This window comes from Oncorhynchus keta, unplaced genomic scaffold, assembly GCF_023373465.1.
Source record: "Oncorhynchus keta strain PuntledgeMale-10-30-2019 unplaced genomic scaffold, Oket_V2 Un_contig_3979_pilon_pilon, whole genome shotgun sequence".
NCBI lineage: Eukaryota > Metazoa > Chordata > Actinopteri > Salmoniformes > Salmonidae > Oncorhynchus > Oncorhynchus keta.
In genome coordinates, this window is record NW_026287536.1 from 334203 (window position 1) to 354593 (window position 20391).

The 20391-nt window shown below is 48.7% G+C and overlaps 1 protein-coding gene across 1 annotated transcript; it reads left to right on the top strand.

Moving 5' to 3' along the window:
- The first annotated feature begins 13093 nt into the window (after positions 1-13093).
- Positions 13094-20281, top strand: LOC118379834 (cytochrome P450 26A1). The gene is made up of 7 exons (XM_052509017.1): positions 13094-13621; positions 13736-13960; positions 14121-14402; positions 14514-14660; positions 19069-19203; positions 19429-19581; positions 19688-20281. The coding sequence occupies exons 1-7, from the start codon at positions 13433-13435 to the stop codon at positions 20027-20029; spliced, it is 1473 nt and encodes a 490-aa protein (XP_052364977.1). The 5' UTR covers positions 13094-13432; the 3' UTR covers positions 20030-20281.
- The last annotated feature ends 110 nt before the right edge of the window (positions 20282-20391 follow it).

A 20391-nucleotide genomic window follows, 5' to 3' on the forward strand; every position in this document is an offset into this window, starting at 1 on the left:
AGGGAAATGAACTGAGTGTTGGTAAGGATGGAGGGGCGGGAAAGGGAAATGAACTGAGTGTTGGTAAGGATGGAGGGGCGGGAAAGGGAAATGAACTGAGTGTTGGTAAGGTTGGAGGGGCGGGAAAGGGAAATGAACTGAGTGTTGGTAAGGATGGAGGGGTGGGAAAGGGAAATGAACTGAGTGTTGGTAAGGATGGAGGGGCGGGAAAGGGAAATGAACTGAGTGTTGGTAAGGATGGAGGGGCGGGAAAGGGAAATGAACTGAGTGTTGGTAAGGATGGAGGGGCGGGAAAGGGAAATGAACTGAGTGTTGGTAAGGATGGAGGGGCGGGAAAGGGAAATGAACTGAGTGTTGGTAAGGATGGAGGGGTGGGAAAGGGAAATGAACTGAGTGTTGGTAAGGATGGAGGGGCGGGAAAGGGAAATGAACTGAGTGTTGGTAAGGATGGAGGGGCTGAGTGGGAAAGGGAAATGAACTGAGTGTTGGTAAGAATGGAGGGGCGGGAAAGGGAAATGAACTGAGTGTTGGTAAGGTTGGAGGGGCGGGAAAGGGAAATGAACTGAGTGTTGGTAAGAATGGAGGGGCGGGAAATGAACTGAGTGTTGGTAAGGTTGGAGGGGCGGGAAAGGGAAATGAACTGAGTGTTGGTAAGGATGGAGGGGTGGGAAAGGGAAATGAACTGAGTGCTGGTAAGGATGGAGGGGTGGGAAAGGGAAATGAACTGAGTGTTGGTAAGGTTGGAGGGGCGGGAAAGGGAAATGAACTGAGTGTTGGTAAGAATGGAGGGGCGGGAAAGGGAAATGAACTGAGTGCTGGTAAGGTTGGAGGGGCGGGAAAGGGAAATGAACTGAGTGTTGGTAAGGTTGGAGGGGCGGGAAAGGGAAATGAACTGAGTGCTGGTAAGGTTGGAGGGGCGGGAAAGGGAAATGAACTGAGTGTTGGTAAGAATGGAGGGGCGGGAAAGGGAAATGAACTGAGTGTTGGTAAGGTTGGAGGGGCGGGAAAGGGAAATGAACTGAGTGTTGGTAAGGATGGAGGGGCGGGAAAGGGAAATGAACTGAGTGTTGGTAAGGATGGAGGGGCGGGAAAGGGAAATGAACTGAGTGTTGGTAAGGATGGAGGGGCGGGAAAGGGAAATGAACTGAGTGTTGGTAAGGATGGAGGGGCGGGAAAGGGAAATGAACTGAGTGTTGGTAAGGATGGAGGGGCGGGAAAGGGAAATGAACTGAGTGTTGGTAAGGTTGGAGGGGCGGGAAAGGGAAATGAACTGAGTGTTGGTAAGGATGGAGGGGCGGGAAAGGGAAATGAACTGAGTGTTGGTAAGGATGGAGGGGTGGGAAAGGGAAATGAACTGAGTGTTGGTAAGGATGGAGGGGCGGGAAAGGGAAATGAACTGAGTGTTGGTAAGGATGGAGGGGCGGGAAAGGGAAATGAACTGAGTGTTGGTAAGGATGGAGGGGCGGGAAAGGGAAATGAACTGAGTGTTGGTAAGGATGGAGGGGCGGGAAAGGGAAATTAACTGAGTGTTGGTAAGGATGGAGGGGCGGGAAAGGGAAATGAACTGAGTGTTGGTAAGGATGGAGGGGCGGGAAAGGGAAATGAACTGAGTGTTGGTAAGGATGGAGGGGCGGGAAAGGGAAATGAACTGAGTGTTGGTAAGGATGGAGGGGTGGGAAAGGGAAATGAACCGAGTGTTGGTAAGGATGGAGGGGCAGGAAAGGGAAATGAACTGAGTGTTGGTAAGGATGGAGGGGCGGGAAAGGGAAATGAACTGAGTGTTGGTTAGGATGGAGGGGCGGGAAAGGGAAATGAACTGAGTGTTGGTTAGGATGGAGGGGCGGGAAAGGGAAATGAACTGAGTGTTGGTAAGGATGGAGGGGCGGGAAAGGGAAATGAACTGAGTGTTGGTAAGGATGGAGGGCGGGAAAGGGAAATGAACTGAGTGTTGGTAAGGATGGAGGGGCGGGAAAGGGAAATGAACTGAGTGTTGGTAAGGATGGAGGGGTGGGAAAGGGAAATGAACTGAGTGTTGGTAAGGATGGAGGAGCGGGAAAGGGAAATGAACTGAGTGTTGGTAAGGTTGGAGGGGCGGGAAAGGGAAATTAACTGAGTGTTGGTAAGGATGGAGGGGCGGGAAAGGGAAATTAACTGAGTGTTGGTAAGGATGGAGGGGCGGGAAAGGGAAATGAACTGAGTGTTGGTAAGGATGGAGGGGCGGGAAAGGGAAATGAACTGAGTGTTGGTAAGGATGGAGGGGCGGGAAAGGGAAATGAACTGAGTGTTGGTAAGGATGGAGGGGCGGGAAAGGGAAATGAACTGAGTGTTGGTAAGGATGGAGGGGGGGAAAAGGGAAATGAACTGAGTGTTGGTAAGGATGGAGGGGCGGGAAAGGGAAATGAACTGAGTGTTGGTAAGGATGGAGGGGCGGGAAAGGGAAATGAACTGAGTGTTGGTAAGGATGGAGGGGTGGGAAAGGGAAATGAACTGAGTGTTGGTAAGGATGGAGGGGCGGGAAAGGGAAATGAACTGAGTGTTGGTAAGGATGGAGGGGCGGGAAAGGGAAATGAACTGAGTGTTGGTAAGGTTGGAGGGGCGGGAAAGGGAAATGAACTGAGTGTTGGTAAGGATGGAGGGGCGGGAAAAAGGGAAATGAACTGAGTGTTGGTAAGGATGGAGGGGCGGGAAAGGGAAATGAACTGAGTGTTGGTAAGGATGGAGAGGCGGGAAAGGGAAATGAACTGAGTGTTGGTAAGGATGGAGGGGCGGGAAAGGGAAATGAACTGAGTGTTGGTAAGGATGGAGGGGCGGGAAAGGGAAATGAACTGAGTGTTGGTAAGGATGGAGGGGCGGGAAAGGGAAATTAACTGAGTGTTGGTAAGGATGGAGGGGTGGGAAAGGGAAATGAACTGAGTGTTGGTAAGGATGGAGGGGCGGGAAAGGGAAATGAACTGAGTGTTGGTAAGGATGGAGGTGCGGGAAAGGGAATACGCCCCCCTCTAACACAATTTGTTTTTATTTGTGTGAAGTAATAAAAATGTGTTGACTCAATCAAACGCAGACTGGTGTGTGTGTATATATATATATATCAAGGCATTTTAAATTATATGTCTTGACAGAAATGGTTGTGTAACGCCAGGGTAGTGGGGTTCGATTCCGGGATCACCCATACGTAGAATGTATGCACACATGACTGTAAGTCGCTTTGGATAAAAGCGTCAGCTAAATGGCATATATTATTATTATTATATTATTATATTATATTATTATATATTATATTATTATATTATATATTGTTGACATCACATGAAGTTGATAACATGAGATATTACTGATTTACATCTTGTCTTTAAGGGAAGCTAGTTGCTATCTTATTTCTGTGAAACCAAAAAGCCGGGCCTAGAGGAGGAGGGCGCGATCACTGGAGATGGGAGGGATAACACCGTCCTCCGCCCAGCCAGGCAGACGAACGTACGCAGTCCTAGATCACTGGAGATGGGAGGGATAACACCGTCCTCCGCCCAGCCAGGCAGACGAACGTACGCAGTCCTAGATCCCCCTGCAGAGTACAATTTATTTCATAGTTTGATATCTTCACTGTTATTGTACAATGTAGAAAATAGTTTTAAAAAATAAAGAAAAACCCTTGAATAAGTAGGTGTTTATATACAGGATGTAAAGTGTTATTTATAGAGCATTTATATACAGGATGTAAAGTGTTATTTATAGAGCATTTATATACAGGATGTAAAGTGTTATTTATAGAGCATTTATATACAGGATGTAAAGTGTTATTTATAGAGCATTTATATACAGGATGTAAAGTGTTATTTATAGAGCATTTATATACAGGATGTAAAGTGTTATTTATAGAGCATGTATATACAGGATGTAAAGTGTTATTTATAGAGCATTTATTTACAGTATGTAAAGTGTTATTTATAGAGCATGTATATACAGGATGTAAAGTCTAATGTTATTTATAGAGCATTTATATACAGGATGTAAAGTGTTATTTATAGAGCATTTATATAGAGGATGTAAAGTGTTATTTATAGAGCATTTATATACAGGATGTAAAGTCTAATGTTATTTATAGAGCATTTATATACAGGATGTAAAGTGTTATTTATAGAGCATTTATATACAGGATGTAAAGTGTTATTTATAGAGCAGGTATATACAGGATGTAAAGTGTTATTTATAGAGCATTTATATACAGGATGTAAAGTGTTATTTATAGAGCATGTATATACAGGATGTAAAGTGTTATTTATAGAGCATTTATTTACAGTATGTAAAGTGTTATTTATAGAGCATGTATATACAGGATGTAAAGTCTAATGTTATTTATAGAGCATTTATATACAGGATGTAAAGTGTTATTTATAGAGCATTTATATACAGGATGTAAAGTCTAATGTTATTTATAGAGCATTTATATACAGGATGTAAAGTGTTATTTATAGAGCATTTATATACAGGATGTAAAGTGTTATTTATAGAGCAGGTATATACAGGATGTAAAGTGTTATTTATAGAGCATTTATATACAGGATGTAAAGTGTTATTTATAGAGCATGTATATACAGGATGTAAAGTGTTATTTATAGAGCATTTATATACAGGATGTAAAGTGTTATTTATAGAGCATTTATATACAGGATGTAAAGTGTTATTTATAGAGCATTTATATACAGGATGTAAAGTGTTATTTATAGAGCATTTATATACAGGATGTAAAGTTTTATTTATAGAGCATTTATTTACAGGATGTAAAGTGTTATTTATAGAGCATTTATTTACAGGATGTAAAGTGTTATTTATAGAGCATTTATATACAGGATGTAAAGTGTTATTTATAGAGCATTTATATACAGGATGTAAAGTGTTATTTATAGAGCATTTATATACAGGATGTAAAGTGTTATTTATAGAGCATTTATATACAGGATGTAAAGTGTTATTTATAGAGCATTTATATACAGGATGTAAAGTGTTATTTATAGAGCATTTATATACAGGATGTAAAGTGTTATTTATAGAGCATTTATATACAGGATGTAAAGTGTTATTTATAGAGCATTTATATACAGGATGTAAAGTGTTATTTATAGAGCATTTATATACAGGATGTAAAGTGTTATTTATAGAGCATTTATATACAGGATGTAAAGTGTTATTTATAGAGCATTTATATACAGGATGTAAAGTGTTATTTATAGAGCATTTATATACAGGATGTAAAGTGTTATTTATAGAGCATTTATATACAGGATGTAAAGTTTTATTTATAGAGCATTTATTTACAGGATGTAAAGTGTTATTTATAGAGCATTTATTTACAGGATGTAAAGTGTTATTTATAGAGCATTTATATACAGGATGTAAAGTGTTATTTATAGAGCATTTATATACAGGATGTAAAGTGTTATTTATAGAGCATTTATATACAGGATGTAAAGTGTTATTTATAGAGCATTTATATACAGGATGTAAAGTGTTATTTATAGAGCATTTATATACAGGATGTAAAGTGTTATTTATAGAGCATTTATATACAGGATGTAAAGTGTTATTTATAGAGCATTTATATACAGTATGTAAAGTGTTATTTATAGAGCATGTATATACAGGATGTAAAGTGTTATTTATAGAGCATTTATATACAGGATGTAAAGTGTTATTTATAGAGCATGTATATACAGGATGTAAAGTGTTATTTATAGAGCTTGTATATACAGGATGTTTATATAATGACCAGGTGATGAGGGAATTAGGTAATAGACTTTACCAACCTGAAACTTTCCTTTTGTCCTAGTTGTTGTTTTTTTATTGGTAAATTTGACAAAGTTAATCAAATTGAATACTTTCCCATTGTACCTATACTTTAAATAAAAAGGATCTTCCCCTGTTGGTGAAGAAGCCAGAAACAGACCAAGAACCTTTGTCTCAGATCCCAAATGACATGCTATCCCCTTTACAGTGCACTACATTTGACCAGGTAGGGCACTATGGGAGGGCTGGTCTGAAGTAGTGCACTATATAGGGAATAGAGAGCTATTTGGGACGTGTCTGGCTTCCTTTCCGTGCGCCCTACGATATGTTATGTGGTAATAACGAACTGGCATCAAAGATCAGTGGTTGGCCCATTAAACCCATTCTAAATCAGTGGTTGGCCCATTAAACCCATTCTAAATCAGTGGTTGGCCCAACCTGTTTACACATGAATCCCATTCTAAATCAGTGGTTGGCCCATTAAACCCATTATAAATCAGTGGTTGGCCCATTAAACCCATTCTAAATCAGTGGCTGGCCCATTAAACCCATTCTAAATCAGTGGTTGGCCCATTAAACCCATTCTAAATCAGTGGTTGGCCCATTAAACCCATTCTAAATCAGTGGTTGGCCCATTAAACCCATTCTAAATCAGTGGCTGGCCCATTAAACCCATTCTAAATCAGTGGTTGGCCCAACCTGTTTACACATGAATCCCATTCTAAATCAGTGGTTGGCCCATTAAACCCATTCTAAATCAGTGGTTGGCCCAACCTGTTTACACATGAATCCCATTCTAAATCAGTGGTTGGCCCATTAAACCCATTCTAAATCAGTGGTTGGCCCATTAAACCCATTCTAAATCAGTGGTTGGCCCAACCTGTTTACACATGAATCCCATTCTAAATCAGTGGTTGGCCCATTAAACCCATTCTAAATCAGTGGTTGGCCCATTAAACCCATTCTAAATCAGTGGTTGGCCCAACCTGTTTACACATTAAACCCATTCTAAATCAGTTGTTGGCCCATTAAACCCATTCTAAATCAGTGGTTGGCCCATTAAACCCATTCTAAATCAGTGGTTGGCCCATTAAACCCATTCTAAATCAGTGGTTGGCCCATTAAACCCATTCTAAATCAGTGGTTGGCCCAACCTGTTTACACATGAATCCCATTCTAAATCAGTGGTTGGCCCATTAAACCCATTCTAAATCAGTGGTTGGCCCATTAAACCCATTCTAAATCAGTGGCTGGCCCATTAAACCCATTCTAAATCAGTGGTTGGCCCAACCTGTTTACACATGAATCCCATTCTAAATCAGTGGCTGGCCCATTAAACCCATTCTAAATCAGTGGCTGGCCCAACCTGTTTTCACATTAAACCCATTCTAAATCAGTTGTTGGCCCATTAAACCCATTCTAAATCAGTGGCTGGCCCATTAAACCCATTCTAAATCAGTGGTTGGCCCATTAAACCCATTCTAAATCAGTGGTTGGCCCATTAAACCCATTATAAATCAGTGGTTGGCCCATTAAACCCATTCTAAATCAGTGGTTGGCCCATTAAACCCATTATAAATCAGTGGTTGGCCCATTAAACCCATTCTAAATCAGTGGTTGGCCCATTAAACCCATTATAAATCAGTGGTTGGCCCATTAAACCCATTCTAAATCAGTGGTTGGCCCATTAAACCCATTCTAAATCAGTGGTTGGCCCATTAAACCCATTCTAAATCAGTGGCTGGCCCATTAAACCCATTCTAAATCAGTGGCTGGCCCATTAAACCCATTCTAAATCAGTGGTTGGCCCAACCTGTTTACACATGAATCCCATTCTAAATCAGTGGCTGGCCCATTAAACCCATTCTAAATCAGTGGTTGGCCCATTAAACCCATTCTAAATCGGTGGTTGGCCCATTAAACCCATTCTAAATCAGTGGCTGGCCCACTAAACCCATTCTAAATCAGTGGTTGGCCCATTAAACCCATTCTAAATCAGTGGTTGGCCCATTAAACCCATTCTAAATCAGTGGCTGGCCCATTAAACCCATTCTAAATCAGTGGTTGGCCCATTAAACCCATTCTAAATCAGTGGCTGGCCCATTAAACCCATTCTAAATCAGTGGTTGGCCCATTAAACCCATTCTAAATCAGTGGTTGGCCCATTAAACCCATTCTAAATCAGTGGTTGGCCCATTAAACCCATTCTAAATCAGTGGTTGGCCCATTAAACCCATTCTAAATCAGTGGTTGGCCCATTAAACCCATTCTAAATCAGTGGTTGGCCCATTAAACCCATTCTAAATCAGTGGTTGGCCCATTAAACCCATTCTAAATCAGTGGTTGGCCCAACCTGTTTACACATTAAACCCATTCTAAATCAGTGGTTGGCCCATTAAACCCATTCTAAATCAGTGGTTGGCCCATTAAACCCATTCTAAATCAGTGGTTGGCCCATTAAACCCATTCTAAATCAGTGGTTGGCCCATTAAACCCATTCTAAATCAGTGGTTGGCCCATTAAACCCATTCTAAATCAGTGGCTGGCCCATTAAACCCATTCTAAATCAGTGGCTGGCCCATTAAACCCATTCTAAATCAGTGGTTGGCCCAACCTGTTTACACATGAATCCCATTCTAAATCAGTGGTTGGCCCATTAAACCCATTCTAAATCAGTGGTTGGCCCATTAAACCCATTCTAAATCAGTGGCTGGCCCATTAAACCCATTCTAAATCAGTGGTTGGCCCAACCTGTTTACACATGAATCCCATTCTAAATCCTGATCCACTTTTCTCTCCTATCACACCTTTTCCTGTCACTACAAATCTGACGTAATAAATGGCCCATTGTTTCCCATTCAACTAGAAAAACAACACTTGAGGGTGTTTTTCACAGGATGGTTTAACCTACCGAGCCTCCCTCCCTTCGACAAGCCCAGAGACATTAGACCTGACAGGGGGAATGGCTGGACCTCCAGCCGCTGGGTCGGTGGAGGGACTGACCTCTGGGTGAACTGCTGAGCGGTGCCTCTCCTGACTCCCCACACCCCCACCCTCTCCTGACTCCCCTCACCCTCTCCTGACTCCCCACACCCCCACCCTCTCCTGACTCCCCTCACCCTCTCCTGACTCCCCTCACCCTCTCCTGACTCCCCCACCCCCACCCTCTCCTGACTCCCCATCCTCTCTTGACTCCCCACACCCCCACCCTCTCCTGACTCCCCACACCCTCTCCTGACTCCCCACAACCCCACCCTCTCCTGACTCCCCACACCCCCACCCTCTCCTGACTCTCCACAACCCCACCCTCTCCTGACTCCCCACAACCCCACCCTCTCTTGACTCCCCACACCCCCACCCTCTCCTGACTCCCCACACCCCCACCCTCTCCTGACTCCCCACAACCCCACCCTCTCTTGACTCCCCACATCCCCACCCTCTCCTGACTCCCCACAACCCCACCCTCTCCTGACTCCCCACAACCCCACCCTCTCCTGACTCCCCACACCCCCACCCTCTCCTGCCTCCCCTCACCCTCTCCTGACTCCCCACCCTCTCCTGACTCCCCACACCCCCACCCTCTCCTGACACCCCCCACCCTCTCCTGACTCCCCACCCTCTCCTGACTCCCCACACCCCCACCCTCTCCTGACTCCCCTCACCCTCTCCTGACTCCCCACCCTTTCCTGACTCACCACACCCCCACCCTCTCCTGACTCCCCACACCCCCACCCTCTCCTGACTCCCCTCATCCTCTCCTGACTCCCCACAAACCCACCCTCTCCTGACTCCCCACACCCCCACCCTCTCCTGACTCCCCTCATCCTCTCCTGACTCACCACAACCCCACCCTCTCCTGACTCCCCACACCCCCACCCTCTCCTGACTCCCCTCATCCTCTCCTGACTCCCCACAACCCCACCCTCTCCTGACTCCCCACACCCCCACCCTCTCCTGACTCCCCTCATCCTCTCCTGACTCCCCACACCCCCACCCTCTCCTGACTCCCCACACCCCCACCCTCTCCTGACACCCCACACCCCCCACCCTCTCCTGACTCCCCACCCTCTCACCCTCTCCTGACTCCCCACCCTCTCCTGACTCCCCACACCCCCACCCTCTCCTGACACCCCACACCCCCCCCAATCTCCTGACTCCTCACCCTCTCCTGACTCCCCACACCCTCACCCTCTCCTGACTCCCCACACCCTCACCCTCTCCTGACTCCCCACCCTCTCCTGACTCCCCACACCCCCACCCTCTCCTGACTCCCCACACCCCCACCCTCTCCTGACTCCCCACACCCCCACCCTCTCCTGACTCCCCACACCCCCCACCCTCTCCTGACTCCCCACCCTCTCCTGACTCCCCACACCCCCACCCTCTCCTGGCTCCCCACCCTCTCCTGACTCCCCACACCCCCACCCTCTCCTGACTCCCCACACCCCCACCCTCTCCTGACTCCCCACACCCCCACCCTCTCCTGTTGTGACAGCACCTCCAACTGCACATACGTCATGCAAACCTACAAATCAAATCTCCTCCATCTATTTTTGGACAGAGGAGCCCTTTACGCAGCGCATGAGAGAGACACATCGAGGTTTTAATGGAAGATGTGTGCTCATTAAAAAAGAAACTGTGAATGTTTGATCTGTCTTAAATGATCCTAGTAGGTTACATAGGCTACTAGTGATAATATATTACATTATCCTAGTAGGTTACATAGGCTACTAGTGATAATATATTACATTATCCTAGTAGGTTACATAGGCTACTACTGATAATATATTACATTATCCTAGTAGGTTACATAGGCTACTAGTGATAATATATTACATTATCCTAGTAGGTTACATAGGCTACTAGTGATAATATATTACATTATCCTAGTAGGTTACATAGGCTACTAGTGATAATATATTACATTATCCTAGTAGGTTATAGGCTACTAGTGATAATATATTACATTATCCTAGTAGGTTACATAGGCTACTAGTGATAATATATTACATTATCCTAGTAGGTTACATAGGCTACTAGTGATAATATATTACATTATCCTAGTAGGTTACATAGGCTACTAGTGATAATATATTACATTATCCTAGTAGGTTACATAGGCTACTAGTGATAATATATTACATTATCCTAGTAGGTTATATAGGCTACTAGTGATAATATATTACATTATCCTAGTAGGTTACATAGGCTACTAGTGATAATATATTACATTATCCTAGTAGGTTACATAGGCTACTAGTGATAATATATTACATTATCCTAGTAGGTTACATAGGCTACTAGTGATAATATATTACATTATCCTAGTAGGTTACATAGGCTACTAGTGATAATATATTACATTATCCTAGTAGGTTACATAGGCTACTAGTGATAATATATTACATTATCCTAGTAGGTTACATAGGCTACTAGTGATAATATATTACATTATCCTAGTAGGTTACATAGGCTACTAGTGATAATATATTACATTATCCTAGTAGGTCACAGGCTACTAGTGATAATATATTACATTATCCTAGTAGGTCACAGGCTACTAGTGATAATATTAAGCAGAAGGATCCAATTAAAATGTTTTATTCCAACAAGTGGGAAGCCATTTTATCTCTTGACCCAATTAGACTGTTACCGCTTTATTTGATTTGTGTGATTGACCGATAGCGGGAGATAATAACTGTTCCTCTGTAATTGCTGCTTGGTGTTCGTTCATGCCCGGTCCCGGTCCCCTATCTCGTTATTTGATGGACAGTGAACTTGGCGAGCGGGAGTTCACCGAGATGTCAGGGTCCGTGGTGTAGGGCACTGGCAGGTCAGCGTCAGCGTTTGGGAATGAGGAGAGATCCCCCTCCCGGCGTTGCAGAGCCTCTCCGGCCTCCAGCTAATCGCTGACGATGCGCCCCCCCGACACAGACCTCATCTCTCTCAATCTCTTTTCTCTGTTTCTCTCTCACACGCAGACAGAGAGGCGCGCGCGTAATAGCTATGCATTTTGTGGAACGGGAAGCACGAAAAACATCACCGGTGGTCATTGAAGTCAATCTAAAGGAAATATATGATTCGTCACGGGTCAGATGGTGGTTTTATAGGCTATTAAAAAGGCATGTAATAAAAGACCACCTGGATATAAGAGTTAAATGATGTGTCCATATGGACTGAATATACAGTGAGTGATGTACTCTTGAACTTCAACTGACACCAGTGTGGACTAGAGTAAAGACATCATATCACGGAACTATTTCACACAATGTTCTTATTCACGGGGGGGGGGGCAGCTTTGTTTGAATAACCTATATAACCTATATGCCCTCAAACGTGCAGTAAGGTAATGTCATAATACACGTTCTTCGGTGTCTTGGTTAGGCTATGTGGTTGAATTCTTAATCAATAAATGTGCATTTAAACGCCTGAGAATATCCGGATATTTATGGGCTATTTCTCCTCAAGCTATTAGCATGGATTACTCCATACATAGTGAGGAGGTGAACTGCAGGGCAACGCTTCAGCACATCGGTGCGACCCGACAGAGAGAGAGAATGGGGGGGGAGGGATCTAGAACGTGTCGCTGTAAAATGTGGAGCCCCGCCGTCTCCTGTTTGACTGGCTGAGTCGCCTGTCCGCTCCATGTTATAGCTGTCATAAACAACGCGATTCCAAATACACTGGTCCAGCGACGTTTACATGTTTAGCCTCCCAGTAACCTTGTTAACACTAAGACACATTTTGGTTTATTTCCCACCAACTGACCCAAGTTTGAACCCACTGCAAGCAAGATATCATTTTTTATATAACAGAGGCCCTTCCACAGATACAGACAGAGCAGCGTCACCGACTGCAGAGGGAAACGGTAGTCAAGACAGACAACAGGTTAAAGTCTCATTCTAGATTAGACACGTTTTAACCAGGGTGCGTCACTACGTCACTGAACATCTCCAACTCTCAAAATAAAAACTTGTCAGTTTAGCCTCCAAACAACTGTCATTAATTCGTACAGCCTAATGAAATAGAATATAAACCACTTGGTTATTCCAACTAAATGCTGGATTAAATCTTTCAGACGATTGTTCAATGATTTCATTTGACCACATTCATCTTTAATGCATATGGGTCGAACAAAGCAAAGACGTGTGTTGGAATTTAAAGGGGGATTAAGGAAATTATTTAAATTCGGAACCAACAGCGCTAATTGAAATGTGTTGAAAGCAGTTCAATTAAGACCCGCCCCGGGCATTACATGCAGAACTCATCACATGTAATGAGGCTAAACTGCGGAATATTTGCAACAAAGAACCTTGGATGGTTCCTATTGTTAGAGGGACTTAACACCTTTTCAGAGTTAAATCCCTGATTGTGCGTCTCCAACAGGAGGTGGTATTAAAATGCGCCTGTAACAAATGGGGTTTTGGAGAAGCTGCTACTCCGTGGGCGGAGCGAGATGACACAACAATTAAAGATGAACTTTGTGTGAACTAATTTCTGTCGCCAAGCCAAGGTAACAGGAGGCCGAGACCTGTATAAAAAGGCCATAGAAAACACCCAGACTTTCAGTAGCAAACAAACTCTTGCTCCACCTAAAAGTCCTCACACGTTTATAGTTGGTTTGGTTACGCGACTCGTTACGCGCACTAGTGCGATGGCTTTGAACACGTTGGTGGCGACCCTTTTGTGCACGATTGTGCTTCCAATCTTTCTCTTTTTAATCGCGGTGAAGTTATGGGAGGTTTATTTGATCCGTGGTCGGGATCCCAGCTGTCGAGCCCCCCTCCCTCCTGGGTCCATGGGTTTACCTTTCATTGGCGAGACGCTCCAACTCCTTCTCCAGGTAATTATAACACTTTTTTTCAAACTTAGTAATATTGTATAATATTAACCTGTTGGTGTATATGTTTTCCGTTGATAATAAACAAAGTATTTTTATTTATTCATTTTATCGCAGAGGAGAAAGTTCCTGCGGATGAAACGGCAGAAGTATGGATGCATTTACAGAACGCATCTCTTTGGCAACCCCACGGTGCGCGTCATGGGAGCGAACAACGTCAGACACATTCTGCTGGGTGAACATAAACTTGTCGCGGTGAAGTGGCCCGCTTCCGTCAGAACTATTTTGGGATCGGACACGCTCTCCAATATGCACGGGACCCAGCACAAAAACAAGAAAAAGGTGCGTAGATGGTTTAAAAAATGATTTGGCATGAATAAAATGTTTAAAATGGCAAATTAAATGTAGGATTTTACGCATAGATGTTTGGCTAAAATCTGCACTTATTTAAAGGTCCTTCGTGTCACTCCCGTCTTAACGAAAAGTTTATCCTGTATTTTAGGCTATAATGAGAGCGTTTTCCCGGGATGCCTTGGAACACTACATCCCGGTGATCCAGGAGGAGGTGAGGAGCGCCGTGAGGGAATGGCTGGAGAAGGACTCATGCGTTCTAGTCTACCCCGAAATGAAGCGCCTCATGTTCCGCATCGCCATGAGGATCCTCCTGGGCTTCGACCCGGACCAGATCAAGACCGACGAGCAGGAGCTGGTGGAGGCGTTCGAAGAGATGACCAAGAACCTTTTCTCCCTTCCGGTCGATGTCCCCTTCAGCGGCTTGTACCGGGTAAGTAGCGGTGCACTCAATTCTAATTCTATGACATTTTTAAACAATGTATTCATAATATTGTCAGGGCCTAAATTAATGTTTAAAAAAATACACATCTTTTATCTACAGGGATTGAAAGCCCGAAATTTAATCCACTCCAAAATCGAGGAGAATATCCAGAAGAAAATAGACAGTGGAAAAGAGGTGAAACACAGAGACGCGCTACAACAGCTGATAGACATCAGTAGGAACAGTGACGAGCCGTTCAGCATGCAGGTAATACTCTATTCTATACATGTATCCCCATCTTCAACAACAGAGACGCTGGGGGCGGCAGCCTAGTGGTTAGAGCGGAGGGGCGGCAGGTAGCCTAGTGGCTAGAGCGTAGGGCCGGCGGGTAGCCTAGTGGTTAGAGCGTAGGGCCGGCGGGTAGCCTAGTGGCTAGAGCGTAGGGCCGGCGGGTAGCCTAGTGGTTAGAGCGTAGGGCCGGCGGGTAGCCTAGTGGTTAGAGCGTAGGGCCGGCGGGTAGCCTAGTGGTTAGAGCGTAGGGCCGGCGGGTAGCCTAGTGGTTAGAGCGTAGGGCCGGCGGGTAGCCTAGTGGTTAGAGCGTAGGGGCGGCGGGTAGCCTAGTGGTTAGAGCGGAGGGGCGGCAGGTAGCCGAGTGGCTAGAGCGTAGGGCCGGCGGGTAGCCTAGTGGTTAGAGCGGAGGGCGGCAGGTAGCCGAGTGGTTAGAGCGGAGGGCGGCAGGCAGCCTAGTGGTTAGAGCGGAGGGGCGGCAGGCAGCCTAGTGGCTAGAGCGTAGGGCGGCAGGCAGCCTAGTGGTTAGAGCGGAGGGCGGCAGGCAGCCTAGTGGTTAGAGCGGAGGGCGGCAGGCAGCCTAGTGGTTAGAGCGGAGGGCGGCAGGCAGCCTAGTGGTTAGAGCGGAGGGGCGGCAGGCAGCCTAGTGGCTAGAGCGTAGGGGCGGCAGGCAGCCTAGTGGTTAGAGCGGAGGGGGCGGCAGGCAGCCTAGTGGTTAGAGCGGAGGGGCGGCAGGCAGCCTAGTGGTTAGAGCGGAGGGCGGCAGGCAGCCTAGTGGTTAGAGCGGAGGGGCGGCAGGCAGCCTAGTGGTTAGAGCGGAGGGCGGCAGGCAGCCTAGTGGTTAGAGCGGAGGGCGGCAGGCAGCCTAGTGGTTAGAGCGGAGGGCGGCAGGCAGCCTAGTGGTTAGAGCGGAGGGCGGCAGGCAGCCTAGTGGTTAGAGCGGAGGGCGGCAGGCAGCCTAGTGGCTTAGCTAGAGCGTAGGGGCGGCAGGCAGCCTAGTGGTTAGAGCGGAGGGGCGGCAGGCAGCCTAGTGGTTAGAGCGGAGGGCGGCAGGCAGCCTAGTGGTTAGAGCGGAGGGGCGGCAGGCAGCCTAGTGGTTAGAGCGGAGGGCGGCAGGCAGCCTAGTGGTTAGAGCGGAGGGGCGGCAGGCAGCCTAGTGGCTAGAGCGTAGGGCGGCAGGCAGCCTAGTGGTTAGAGCGGAGGGCGGCAGGCAGCCTAGTGGTTAGAGCGGAGGGCGGCAGGCAGCCTAGTGGTTAGAGCGGAGGGGCGGCAGGCAGCCTAGTGGCTAGAGCGTAGGGGCGGCAGGCAGCCTAGTGGTTAGAGCGGAGGGCGGCAGGCAGCCTAGTGGTTAGAGCGGAGGGCGGCAGGCAGCCTAGTGGTTAGAGCGGAGGGCGGCAGGCAGCCTAGTGGTTAGAGCGGAGGGGCGGCAGGCAGCCTAGTGGTTAGAGCGGAGGGCGGCAGGCAGCCTAGTGGTTAGAGCGGAGGGGCGGCAGGCAGCCTAGTGGTTAGAGCGGAGGGGCGGCAGGCAGCCTAGTGGTTAGAGCGGAGGGGCGGCAGGCAGCCTAGTGGTTAGAGCGGAGGGGCGGCAGGCAGCCTAGTGGCTAGAGCGTAGGGGGGCGGCAGGCAGCCTAGTGGTTAGAGCGGAGGGGGCAGGCAGCCTAGTGGTTAGGCGGAGGGGCGGCCAGCCTAGTGGTTAGAGCGGAGGGCGGCAGGCAGCCTAGTGGTTAGAGCGGAGGGCGGCAGGCAGCCTAGAGCGGAGGGCGGCAGGCAGCCTAGTGGTTAGAGCGGAGGGCGGCAGGCAGCCTAGTGGTTAGAGCGGAGGGGCGGCAGGCAGCCTAGTGGTTAGAGCGTAGGGGCGGCAGGCAGCCTCGTGGTTAGAGCGTAGGGGCGGCAGGCAGCCTCGTGGTTAGAGCGTAGGGGCGGCAGGCAGCCTCGTGGTTAGAGCGTAGGGGCGGCAGGCAGCCTCGTGGTTAGAGCGTAGGGGCGGCAGGCAGCCTCGTGGTTAGAGCGTAGGGGCGGCAGGGTAGCCTAGTGGTTAGAGCGTAGGGCCGGCGGGTAGCCTCGTGGTTAGAGCGTAGGGCCGGCGGGTAGCCTCGTGGTTAGAGCGTAGGGCCGGCAGGTAGCCTCGTGGTTAGAGCGTAGCGGGGCGGCAGGTAGCCTCGTGGTTAGAGCGTAGGGCGGCAGGTAGCCTCGTGGTTAGAGCGTATGGGGCGGCAGGGTAGCCTAGTGGCTAGAGCGTAGGGCGGCGGGTAGCCTAGTGGCTAGAGCGTAGGGCCGAGCGTAGGGCCGGCGGGTAGCCTAGTGGCTAGAGCGTAGGGCCGGCGGGTAGCCGAGTGGTTAGAGCGTAGGGCCGGCGGGTAGCCTAGTGGCTAGAGCGTAGGGCGGCAGGCAGCCTAGTGGTTAGAGCGGAGGGGCGGCAGGCAGCCTAGTGGTTAGAGCGGAGGGGCGGCAGGCAGCCTAGGCTAGTGGTTAGAGCGGAGGGCGGCAGGCAGCCTAGTGGTTAGAGCGGAGGGCGGCAGGCAGCCTAGTGGTTAGAGCGGAGGGGCGGCAGGCAGCCTAGTGGTTAGAGCGTAGGGGCGGCAGGCAGCCTCGTGGTTAGAGCGTAGGGGCGGCAGGCAGCCTCGTGGTTAGAGCGTAGGGGCGGCAGGCAGCCTCGTGGTTAGAGCGTAGGGGCGGCAGGCAGCCTCGTGGTTAGAGCGTAGGGGCGGCAGGCAGCCTCGTGGTTAGAGCGTAGGGGCGGCAGGGTAGCCTAGTGGTTAGAGCGTAGGGCCGGCGGGTAGCCTCGTGGTTAGAGCGTAGGGCGGCGGGTAGCCTCGTGGTTAGAGCGTAGGGCCGGCAGGTAGCCTCGTGGTTAGAGCGTAGGGGCGGCAGGTAGCCTCGTGGTTAGAGCGTAGGGGCGGCAGGTAGCCTAGTGGTTAGAGCGGAGGGGCGGCAGGTAGCCGAGTGGCTAGAGCGTAGGGCCGGCGGGTAGCCTAGTGGCTAGAGCGTAGGGCCGGCGGGTAGCCTAGTGGCTAGAGCGTAGGGCCGGCGGGTAGCCTAGTGGCTAGAGCGTAGGGCCGGCGGGTAGCCTAGTGGCTAGAGCGTAGGGCCGGCGGGTAGCCTAGTGGCTAGAGCGTAGGGCCGGCGGGTAGCCTAGTGGCTAGAGCGTAGGGCCGGCGGGTAGCCTAGTGGCTAGAGCGTAGGGCCGGCGGGTAGCCTAGTGGCTAGAGCGTAGGGCCGGCGGGTAGCCTAGTGGCTAGAGCGTAGGGGCGGCGGGTAGCCTAGTGGTTAGAGCGTAGGGCCGGCGGGTAGCCTAGTGGCTAGAGCGTAGGGCCGGCGGGTAGCCTAGTGGTTAGAGCGTAGGGGAGGCGGGTAGCCTAGTGGTTAGAGCGTAGGGGAGGCGGGTAGCCTAGTGGTTAGAGCGGAGGGGCGGCGGGCAGCCTAGTGGTTAGAGCGGAGGGCGGCGGGCAGCCTAGTGGTTAGAGCGGAGGGGCGGCGGGCAGCCTAGTGGTTAGAGCGTAGGGGCGGCGGGCAGCCTTGTGGTTAGAGCGTAGGGGCGGCGGGTAGCCTAGTGGTTAGAGCGTAGGGCCGGCGGGTAGCCTAGTGGCTAGAGCGTAGGGCCGGCGGGTAGCCTCGTGGCTAGAGCGTAGGGCCGGCGGGTAGCCTCGTGGCTAGAGCGTAGGGGCGGCGGGTAGCCTAGTGGTTAGAGCGTAGGGGAGGCGGGTAGCCTAGTGGCTAGAGCGTAGGGGAGGCGGGTAGCCTAGTGGCTAGAGCGTAGGGGAGGCGGGTAGCCTAGTGGCTAGAGCGTAGGGGAGGCGGGTAGCCTAGTGGCTAGAGCGTAGGGGAGGCGGGTAGCCTAGTGGCTAGAGCGTAGGGGAGGCGGGTAGCCTAGTGGCTAGAGCGTAGGGGAGGCGGGTAGCCTAGTGGTTAGAGCGTAGGGGAGGCGGGTAGCCTAGTGGTTAGAGCGTAGGGGAGGCGGGTAGCCTAGTGGTTAGAGCGTAGGGCCGGCGGGTAGCCTAGTGGTTAGAGCGTAGGGCCGGCGGGTAGCCTAGTGGTTAGAGCGTAGGGCCGGCGGGTAGCCTAGTGGTTAGAGCGTAGGGCCGGCGGGTAGCCTAGTGGTTAGAGCGTAGGGCCGGCGGGTAGCCTAGTGGCTAGAGCGTAGGGCCGGCGGGTAGCCTAGTGGCTAGAGCGTAGGGCCGGCGGGTAGCCTAGTGGTTAGAGCGTAGGGCCAGTAACCAAATAAGAATTTGTTCTTAACTGACTTGCCATTTTTTTTTTTAACCGTGCATTTATCAAGTTATTTTTCATGCATAAATAAACAGATGATAGATGTACATTTTAAACCAGCTGTGGTGTTATAAGAATCTTTGCTCAGTGAGTAAAACCAAATAATTCTCTCTATCTGAAGGCAATTAAGGAGTCGGCCACAGAGCTTTTATTTGGAGGCCATGAGACCACTGCCAGTACAGCCACCTCACTGGTCATGTTCCTGGGACTCAACCCCGACACGCTCAACAAACTCAGACAAGAACTGCACCAGCAGGTAACAACCTGTTATTTATAGCCGGGAATCATCAATTCAGTCAATCAATATTCATCCAGTCATTTACTAGGACATTGATAACGTCCTTTAGATCTCATTGGCTTATGGAATGATTGTGAAATAATACTCTCGCTCTCTCTCGCTTTCTGTGTGTCTCTCTCTCTCTGTGTCTCTCTGTCTCCCCTCTCTCTCCGTGTCTCCCCTCTCTCTCCGTGTCTCTGTCAGGAGGAACTCGGTGTGGATCTGCTGGGGCAGAATGTGAACATTGAGGTGTTGGAACAGTTAAAGTATACAGGCTGTGTCATCAAAGAGACGTTGAGGATAAACCCCCCTGTACCTGGAGGCTTCAGAGTGGTGCTGAAGACATTCCAGCTCAATGTAAGTCCTTTTTTTACAGATGATTTGAATACTAATCTGTCAATTTGACGGGATGGTGACTGAAACTCCAGACCAGTTGTCTAACGGGGCTGTTCTATGTTTCCAGGGTTACCAGATCCCCAAAGGCTGGACCATGATCTACAGTATCTGTGACACCCACGACGTGGCCGACGTGTTCCCCAACAAAGAGGAGTTCAACCCGGGGCGTTTCATGGACAAATCCTCTGAGGACTCCTCGCGCTTCAACTACATCCCGTTCGGAGGCGGCTCCAGGATGTGTGTCGGAAAAGAGTTTGCCAAGGTTCTCCTGAAGATATTCCTGGTAGAGCTGACACTGCAATGTGACTGGACTCTGTCGAACGGCCCCCCGACCATGAAGACCGGCCCTACGGTCTACCCCGTTGACAACCTGCCCACTGTGTTCAGCAGTTACAGCCGTACCTGGTGACAAACAAAACACGCCTCCATATTAAAGCTATGAAATTGTAAATATAAAATATTGTAATGAGTTTTAGATTAAATGATTCATACTTGATATGTGAAAATACACAAGAGTTGTGTATATCTTATGTTTTATAGAAAGAAACGACACTCTCTCATTCCATTAAGGTGTCTGTACATTTGTTATATAGCTTGTCATTATTTATATTACACATTGTTGTGTGGGTTTTATTTAATAAAAACATGTTTTGTCAATAAATGTTGTTTTTTACTTCATGACATTTAGACCTGGTATTGAGAACACGTTGCGTCACACTTTCAGACTAAATCTAAACCAACATATCCTCGACGCTTCCACTTTCCCTCACG